The sequence below is a fragment of the Arachis ipaensis genome, chromosome B8, assembly GCF_059453495.1.
Source record: "Arachis ipaensis isolate K30076 ecotype BB chromosome B8, ASM5945349v1, whole genome shotgun sequence".
Taxonomy (NCBI): Eukaryota; Viridiplantae; Streptophyta; class Magnoliopsida; order Fabales; family Fabaceae; genus Arachis; species Arachis ipaensis.
The window spans coordinates 119973601-119984381 of NC_142443.1; the positions used below are offsets into that span (position 1 = coordinate 119973601).

Genomic DNA, 10781 nt, shown 5'->3' on the forward strand with positions numbered 1-10781 from the left:
TTCAAAATTGTTTTAGTCTTGCAAGAATTCAGAATTTAAAGAGTACTTAAAACCTTTCTCAAAACATTTCAAAATGAAACTTGTCAATAGACATTCAGGTTCTTTCAAAGTCATTGAAACTTCTTTAATTGAAACCCCCAAGTCAAATTCAAAGGCATAAACCCTTTTCACATCCAAACAGCTTTAAAACACAAGTTTCATCTAAATAACCTTCTCCTGAAAGAGATACAATGCCTTTCTTAAGAAGCAGGACTAAATCACAATTTTCTCTTTATTAATTCATTTCGAAAGCATGAATCATCCTTTTCTCGATAATTCTAATAAAATAGTAGAAGTCTTTAACTCATCATTTTCCAGACAACATTTCAATAAAGACTCGAATTTTATAAAAATTTCGGCAGCACCTCCCCTAAAACTTGGACTTTTGCCACCCGGTTCGGGTCCCAACTAAACCGTTTCTCATTCCTTTTCAACAGCTCAAAACCAGAAATTAATTCAAAAGCAAGCTAAATCCAACGGTCGCCTCAATGGCATACCTCAAGGGAACCATTTCAAAAATCAACTCAATATCAACCGATTTAACTCATTTATAAAGCTTTAAAGAATCGGTTCAGCAATAAATCATTTATCAAAACCAGAGCAATTAAAGCAACCCAGGCTGGATTTCAAGAGCATTCTATCTTTCACATCATCAAAATAATTGACTCAATTCAAACCAATCCTCAACGGATTAAACTCATTTCAAATATTTAAAGAATCAACTTCAAACATTACATTTCACAAGCCACACAACAATTCAGCCAAGCCAACATCCATAATCATTCGAGTCAATCAAATAATACATAAGGCAGATACAATCACTAATTACACCATATCTCACACCAGTATCCATATGTAATAATTCCAATATACAAAATATAGTTTTTTGGAAAGCGCCACTACCTCAAAACGCAATTCCATAATCCAAATGTCTCATAGAGTCCTTTCCGCCTCATCCCGAACTGACGACAACCAAAACTTCAGCTCCCAGTCACGTTCGCAATAACCATAGCAACACTAATCGCAACATACAACAACCGAAACTCAATCTCATAGCAATTAATGCCGCAAAACGTCAGCGTATGATAATAAAGCAGCGATTAAAGGACTCTTCCAAACAAAACGCTTACCGTACTCGAGGGAACCAAGTAGCGGCTGCACCGGTGGCGGTTCCGGTAACACCAACGTCACAGCCGGTGACCAGAGCGACAGCAACCCGCGGTAAACTCCTGACACAACCAGCCTTATCAACAACTCTCACGGCCCATGGAGAAATTAACGGATAAAGAAGCTGAAGCCGAGTTAGAGCTTACCATCATAGAAGACTCGGCGGCTGTTTCCGCTGCAGAGGTGGTGGCAGCGAGGTTTTCCGGCGACAAAGGCTCAGCCTGAGATTCCGGCGGTGGTCCCGGAAGTCAAAGAACTACTCCCTGCGGTCAGAAACATGGAGGCGTAGCTCCCTTCTTCAGCAGCGGCGCCTGTGGCGGTCTGAACCCTCTTCTGACTTACCATCACCAGCAACGACAACTAACATCAGCAGCGGTGAACGGTAGTAGTTCCGGTGTGGTTCCGACGGCCACAACAACTCTGGCGGCCGTACGCGACGGGCGACAACCACTGCATCATCTGGTTGGGCAGCGACAGCTTCTGACGGCAATGGAAGCTCCGGCGGCGTCGCGGGTGGCCTCCCCTGCTCTCTCCTGTAGGGTCGTCTCTCTCTCTCTCCTCGGGTGTCTCCGACAACAACGGTGCGAACGTCGGCGACCACCGTGGCTGCGAGCAGCTCCTTCGACGGCGAGGAACACGGACCCAACGACGACGGCAATCGGTAGCTCTTTCCCCCTTCTCCGTGGCACTCTTCTCAATCTGTCTCTCTCTCTGTTTCGTGCGGTGTCGGCGGAAGCTCGACGGGATGGCGGCGGCGCGAGCTTGGCGGTAGCAAGATGGGACGGCAGCGCTGAGCAGGACGGCGGCGCGATGGCGGCAGGGAGACCAGCACGCCGGCGCAAGTCTTCCTCTCCTTCTCCCTTAATTTCACTTTCTGCTTCCGTTTCCTTCCTTTCATGGAAAAGGAGAAAGGAAACCGTGCGTACTGTGGCTGCTGGGGTATGGGCAACAACGGGTAATCGGGTAGGGTTTCAGGGTTAGGGTTTTACTTTTGTAACTTAGGGTTAGGGGCAATTTGGTACTTTCAAACAGAAATGGAAATAATATATTAATTGAAACCCAATTTAAATCCAACACTAATTATATATAGAAAATACTATTTGCTCACCAATGTCACAAATTATTTTCAATAAAATATCCAAATCAAATAATTAGGAGTAATATAATTAAATCCCTTATTTTCCAAAGTAGCAGTATTAATATTGAAAATATTACTTATTTAATTCAAATCATATAGAAATCCTTATTATTTCACAACTACCAACTTTATACTCTGAATATAGAAAATAATCCAATAATTGTGAAATTGGATAATAATCATAACTTATCTCAAATCTCATAAATCAAAACTTGCCTTAATTATCTTTAATAAAATAATTTCTGAAATTGAGGCTGTAAATAACTATATGATTTGAGACTTGATCATAAAAAGACTTTTCAAAGTTCTGGGTCTTACAGTAGTATTTCAGCCCCTTAAAAAATCACAGGTTGTTTCAAATTTGGTTGAGTCTAAGTTCATCAATTAGTTTTCTTTCAAAGTCCAATTATTTTCATTTTTCACTTATAAACACCCTAAGGATTTTAACTAAAACTAATATCTCTGCATTTTAGAAAATTGGTAATGCAAAAAATCTATAGCTGTTAATAACTACATGCCTTCTTTTAATAAATAAAATTACTAAAGTTTAAAAACTAAGAAAGGATAAGTTGTCTTTCAGTATTTTAAAATCACAAATTAATCATTTTGTACAAAGTTCATATATATAAAGGAGAGGACTACTATGTCAGCTTTTATTTGATATCTTCTGTATTTTTAGGGTTATTTCTTTGTTATTTTTTATTGGCCTTAGTCTTTTGTTTATTTCTTTATTTCTTGATTGAATGATTTATTTCTTTTTTTTTTTCTATTTCTGTGGGGGTAAATATTAGGAATTATTAGTAATATACGAAGTCCATGTTAATTTTATAAGTATCATGAACATTTTTCTTTTTCTAATTTTATGTACTAAAAAAATTCAGTCAGAGTTAGATTTTTTTCATTTTTTTCTTCTAATTAAAATTGTGTATTTTAACTTACTAACCAGATTTCATTTGTATAATAAGCACTGTTATTGTGAATTTTATATATAAATATACATGAACACCACTTGAGTTTTATTTGGATGCTATTTAGATTTTTTTTTCTCACCCCTTCTTCCATTGTGGAGCAACAGCTTATGACTTGGGAGAAGCTTTTTGAGAAAGTTAAAGTAAGTAACACTATTACTTGCTTATTTTTATATAAATTATGTTTTTGTTTTTTTTATGTGGGTTAGTAATATTTATTTTTTTTATGACATGTGAAATTTCATAAGTGTATAAAAGATAAGTAGAATATTTTTTAAAGAAAAATTTTTGAAAAAAGTTGAAAATATTTTACAAGTGATACATTTTTATGCATTTAATTTCAAAAAACTTCTGTGGTAAAAAGTGAAATATTCTATAAGAATCAATGCTGTGTAATTTTTTTCTATAAGTTTATTTAATTTCTATAAGAAATATTCTCTCAAATATTCTATAACAAAAAAGTTAATGCATTTATAGGGTTCAATTTTAGCTGTTGGTTTTTTTAATTTATATTTTTGAAAAGTTGTCATGTATTTTTTTATTATTCTTTATTTTGTTCTTGTTTTGTTTTTCTGATTTTTTGTTTTTATCTTCTTGATTATTTATTTTATAGATACATATTTTATTTTTTTCTTTTTTAAAATAAAATTAGTAAGAAACTTATCCTTATTTGTATTATCAACACCACTTAAATTGTACTTGGATGTTATTTACATTTAGTTATTTATTTTTTATAATGTGGGGTACAATTGATTGAGCTGTTTTTATGAGTTTTGGTAATGTATTTAGATAGTTGTGGTTTATTTTTTTTCTGATAGTCGTGATTTTTGCCAAAAAATATTATCTCCTGCATAATTTTTTAATTTTATTAGATTTTCAAGGATCTTATATTTAGAAGTAGTGAAATGCAATGGGTAATGGCATTTTCAATTTCAGATAACCTTTTGTCCTTTTTCTCTTGTTTCTTATTGTTATCATTGAAAGTTGTTCATCTTTTTTAATTGTAATATGTTAGTATATGAAATTTATATATCATCATCATCATGTATTCTATGGTTTCTTTGTTTTTTTTTTTTTCAAATCAATGTGATTTTTTTCTTTTTTAGGATTGTTTTATGTTAATCATTTTTTTTTAAATTTGTATGTTTATTAAGTGTTTGGGGAATTAAGGGGTTTAGTTAATTGGTTTTGTGCTTTGAAAAAGAGTAAATTGTTTGTTTGTCAAAAAGTGTCAAAAATTTTGTTCTAATAACTAAGCAATTGAGACTGAAGTTTAATATTCTTTTCTTGGACTATTGTTTTTGCTCGCTGAAAATATAGCTCAAGTTTATAGGTTTAATATGCATTTGATTTTTTTGTTTTAACAAACATGAAATTTGAAATCTTTTAGTTGTGAAAAAATTAATTTAAATTTTTTTTCATTCTTCTTTGTGGTCTTTGGTTGTTGAGAAATGAACACTCTATAATGAGAATCAAATACTATAATTTTCAGATCAACCATGATGATTTCTTTGAAGTCTCTGAACTTTAGATTAGAAGATTGATCATTAAACATTATAGTTTTACTAGATGTCTTGGAATTAAACATTATATCATTTCAAAATAAAAAAAATCAACTATGTGTCTAAATACTTGCTTATTTTTTGTATTTGGCATGCATGATCATAATAACAAGTTGGCAACTGTAATTCAACAACTTGATAGATGGAAATGAATTACTCTACAATTAATTATTTGTATTTTTTTGTCAAATAATCTGTTTTGTGTTCTTATTTTGCAGAGACATGGTTATATGTTTGGTTTGGATTATTCGTAGGATTGATTAGTCTGTCAATTTTAGAGTGATAATATAGTCTAATCTAATAAATTTAAAATTACGATTTTTGATTATTTGATATTCATTTTTTTAACAGCTTTTAGAAAATTTTGTTAGCTATCACTCATTGAATCTGTGACGAATACCAAGAATGAAACTCCAGTTAAGAGAGCTTATGAGGGGTTATTGTTGATTTAGGATAGAATTTTGACTCTTAGGTTTATAATCAATTCTCCAGAACTAGGAATCTAGAAGTATTAAAAGAGCTTATGAGGGGTTATTGTTGATTTAGGATAGGATTTTGATTCTGAGGTTTATAATCAACTCTCCACAACTAGGAGCTAGAAGTATTAAAAGGGTAGTGATAAACAGATTTACGTGTAGAGAACTTCCATGAGCTCACTGAATCTTAGTAACTTTACTTTTGAACTGCAATTTCTGTTATTTTAAGCATGCCAATTGATACTTGATATTTTTCTATGCTGCAAAACAAGAATTGGAATATGATTGGTTGGTTGGTGAAAATATTTGGAAGATGACGATTCAAATGGAAAATATGATGGTATTAGAAGTTCTATTTATTTAAGGGTGAATTGAAGTTTTATTGTATCAAAATTTTCACGCTTTTAAAATATCTTAAATGCCATACTTTTTTTTACACATGCCATACAGTTTGCTGCATTAAGTTATGATAAAATTGTCATATATAAGGCTTAAAATAATAGACGAATATATAAATTGGTGTGGTGGGCAATAATTTGTGTATGGTAAGTTTGTTGTTGCCGAGATTTGTATTTGTTCTATTAAATCTCGGGTGGCAGTGACCTTATGATTTTCACACTTCAAATGTTGTGCTGATGTTGGTAGTGATCTTGATTCTTCTGTACATACATGACTCTTCACAAGAGAACCAGAGGAGGATGTTGTAGAACCAATAAATTGATCACCGGTCGTCATGACAATACTTGCAGTACGAATCCTGATTTTGGTGCCACTGATGATTTATGCCAAAGATTTCAATTATTTATGCCAAAGATTTCTAAGAGGAAGATTTATGCCAAAGATTTCAATTATTTATGGTCTATTAATTATTATATTTAACATACAGGTTGAATTTATTGTGCTATAAGATTTTAAAGGTATTCTTTAATTGCATTCTTACACTTTTCCTTAAAATATTAAATGATCTAGAACATGAGTTGATTTATTCAAAAAAATTGTAAAGATTAGATTTGTTCTTCATATATTTTGTCTCAGAAAATTGAATTTTTAATTTAAATATATACAGCATTATATTCCATTTTTTTGTGATAGTGTGATATTATCAGTATTTTAATTTTCTCTCCTATATTAGCAAAATTAAAATTTATCTTCTAAGATATTTTTATGGAGGCAATACGTTTATACTTCGTGTTTATTTTATGTGTGCTTGATTATTCTATTTCAGTTTACGTCAAATTAATAATCATAAACATATAAAACCAGTTGTTGATCACAACGAATATATTTTTTACTTTTGATGTTTATTTAAGATTTTCTGGTTTTTTAAATTGAAGTAATTAGTTTTTGATTAGGTATATATTAAATATTAGATTGTATAATTATATTAATAAAAAAGTATAATTCAAATTTTGAATTGGTATGGTTATAAAGAGAAATAATCTTAATAGTTAATTAGTAAAATAAATTTAATAGTGAAAATAAATTTAATAAATTCAAAAAAAAATGACATATGAAAATAATCTAAATGTGTGACTAATATTTTATTCTATTTTTTTATAACAAGAGTATGCTTCAAGCCAACCACCGTTAGCTTTAAGTCATCTTTTTTATAAAAAAATTATTCAAACCATAATATTTTAGGAAGTGTCAAATTTTATTGTGTCTTTTGTTAAAAATTATATAATTGAAATATTGTTTATTTTTTTTAGTCAATACGTATTGCACGTATTTTTTAATAAAATAACAATAAAATTTTTTTATGAGCAAAATGGAATAGAAGAATTTAGTAAATAGAAATCTTTTAAATGAATGTGTTAAAAAGTAAAAGTAGGAAATGAAAATACAAAATTGATCCTAAACGAAAAGGTTGTGTGAAAATGTATAAATTTAAAACCACATATTCATGTGTTTTTAAGGTAGTTTTAAAAGAAGATCATTTAATTCATGTTTAATTATTTAAGTGATTCGAAATTTTCTGGTGTTACTTTTAGGATATGTATTATATTTTAGAACCTAGATTTTTTATACTTTAAAAATTAAAATATGTATAATATATGAACTTATTAGTTAATCTATGTTATTTTTTATTGTATGGTATAAATAGTTGATATAAATAAATATGAACTATTTGGTTTTTTTTTTTGTATTAAAAATCAAATTACTGTGGTATTTTTTTTTAAATTATAATATTAATATTAAATATAATTTTAGACATAAAATAACTTAAATATCTTAAATGATTTCATTTTTTAAAATATTGACAAAACTGGGATCCCGTGCATGCCCTCACGCTAGTAATTTCTTATAATAAGCTTACACTGATTTTGGTTTTACTTTTTAAAGACCCAAATTCTAAGAAATTATACAAGCAAAATTGAGAGAAACTTAATACATCAATATTAATTAAAGCCTACATCAATATATCACTGGAGATTTTGTAAAATATTCCTGGAAACTTTTAACGTCTTGATGAGATTTTTTGTTGTTAGAGACTTTAATATCATTTGAATACACCAAAATTTTAAAATAATACTAGACACACCTCACTGGTCTCTAATACTGCATGTGATAGCAAGAAAAGGGAAGAAATAAAAGACAGATCGGAAAATATTTTCAGTCTTATCAATTAAATTTTCCGATAACTAATATATATTAAAATTGTTATTTATTTTTTCATACAAAGAAAAATAAGTAAATGGATAAAATTAAAATATTATACTAAAAATTTAGATAAAAAGAAGGGTTGACATCCTAAACTATTCTCCTAGTTAACGTCTAAACTCTAAACAGAAAAACTTTGGATTAATTTTAGATTTATTTTATTCTCTTGATGTTTTTAATAAAAAAAAAGACATGAATTTTTTTAAAAAACTTAAAAATATTAATTATTTCAATGTAATAAATAAAATGTAAAAATTAATGTTCATTTTTATTTTTATAAAAATATTCTATTTTTAATATTCTAAAAAATAATATTGGTTAACAAAATTCATAAGATATATACTTAATTTTATTTATGTTAAATTTAAAATAACAATTAAAAAATAAATAAAAAATTTAGTTAACATATAGTCTAAGAATACATATTAAAAATATTCTTAAAATAAATTTTATTTTTATTTTAATAAATATACAATAAATATATTAAAAATTAAATTTATATTTTTATAATAAATTTTTTTATTAGTAAAAGACATATTAGCTAAATGCATAAATTAAAACTATTAATTATTATTGGACCATTTAAAACTTTTTGTGATAAAAAAAAAAGTTGAAAAAGAGAGAGACAGGTTCAGGAAACCTAATAAATACCGATTAATTAACCAACCATAATGTACCGGTTTCTTTCCTCAAGCTCATTCATTCATTGCCTTCATATTCATTTCTCGATCACACAACAACGCAAGCAAAGGACACAGAATCACCGCCATATCTTATGGCAAATGATTTTGTCTTGTTGGAAAAGGAACACATCAACGAAAATGGATCTTCTAAATTATTTAAAAAAATTTAAAAAATAAAATATAATTTTTTATTTTTTTTTTTTATATTTTTTCTGTTTCATTTATAAAATTAATAATAAAAAGACACATTTTATTTCTTCAATTATTAAAAAGAAATTAAAAGAATTCATTCCCACACATCATCAGAATAATTTCTGCCACCACATATCTCTCCCCCTCTCTCTCTCTAGCCTCTACTCTTGATTAGAGTTTTAGAATCACCATCAAGGTACTAACTATTGCATCATGTGAGAAACAATCAATCAAAGTGGCACTACCTTTGTGGCTCAAATCATGCCAAAAATATATATAATCATAGAAAAAAAATTAAAAATCAGCAATTATAATTTATAATTTTTAGTTAATAATTTAATATTTTCAATCTAATAACTTAATATTATATTTTTTTTCTAATACTAACATTATTGATGAATAATATTACGGATAAAAATATTAAATTGTACTGATTTTATAGTATTCTTCGAATTATATTTTCCAATAATTCAATCTTATTACATTATATTGGAAATATGATTAATCCAGGATACGATATATAAGTACCGATAATAATGAAAATAGACAAATCCATATTTAAAAACACATTTCTTCAAAAAAAACTTGCGTGACCATTATTGGGGTGGAATCACCATATATGGTACCACCTAAAATATTACAATTCTCGAACAAAAGGAAGAAGGCATTATTACAACCTGGTCCCGCAATAAGATGGGAAGAAAAGACAATCTAGAAGACAATGAAAAAATAAAAAAATAATCTACCTTAAAAGTGAACTAATTAATCTACCTTGTGTTGTAGCATAGGAAGCAATTCATGACCCTAAACCAAGCACTCCTTAGGCGAGGGTACACCCTATTGCTGTATAATCTTGATTCTCTGCTTATGTCTTCCATGGCTTCCACAAAGAGATTCAAGTTTCTGATTGGTGGAATATAGAGGATCAATGGAACTGCAGAGAAAGCCATTGTGAAGAACAACTGCAACATTTTTTTTCCTTCTGTGTTGTTCTTATTTTCGGAGTTCTTAACACACCAAGCTAGAGAGGAATTATATATAGAGATTCAATTAGACAAAGATGGAAAACTTTGAATCCAGATTTAAAAGGGTATTTAATTTGTGGATTTTCGTGGTGATACGTTTTTATGGTTTGAATGTTGGATATAGAGAAAGGTGTTGAAAGGAATAATATATAGGGACTAAGGGAGGATACTTTTAAGGGAAAGCTAGTTCTGGAAACTTTAAGAAGGTTTCATTTCATTTTTCAACCTCAAACGGCAAAGTGCTAACTACAAATCGGAGATCGGAGAATATTATTATATACAAATATTTTATTTGATACAATTATATTAGATTAATATTAAAATTAATTATTAATATAAAATATATATTAAAATATAAAATATACATTTAAAATAAATTAAATTATATATATTTATATATAAATATACAGTAATTATTTTCGTATTTTAATAATATTTTTATTGGATATTATATGATTATCTATTTATATATGTTTTTTCAAATGTTTTTTATTTCAACTATTAAAATAATTTAAATTTGATTTAGTAAAATAATTAAACTATCTTTTAAAATATTAAATATATATTTTTATATAGTTGAATTTTTTTTTTTTTGTACATACATGATTATATATAAAAACAGAGGTGGGGGGGGGGTGTTTGGCGTTTATGTTAATCGTCATCAGTTTTTACTTTTTATTTAAGGCAATTGATTTTTTTATTTGCAAAAGAAATATTAATTCAGTATTGCAATATTAGAACGTAGGATAAAGTATGTTTTATTATTTTTTTTATTTTAAAAATTTGTTAAAAATTTTTAAATATTATTTTATTTTTAATATATCTTTAACAATTAAATTTTTTAAAAATTTAAAATCAATTTAATAATAA

The 10781-nt window shown here is 28.2% G+C and overlaps 1 protein-coding gene across 1 annotated transcript; it reads right to left on the bottom strand.

Moving 5' to 3' along the window:
* Nucleotides 1-9411: 9411 nt before the first annotated feature.
* LOC148549427 (uncharacterized) lies at nucleotides 9412-10138 on the bottom strand. Its single transcript, XM_088497474.1, has one exon. The coding sequence runs from the start codon at nucleotides 9855-9857 to the stop codon at nucleotides 9654-9656; it is 204 nt and encodes a 67-aa protein (XP_088353600.1). The 5' UTR covers nucleotides 9858-10138; the 3' UTR covers nucleotides 9412-9653.
* Between the last annotated feature and the right edge of the window lie 643 nt (nucleotides 10139-10781).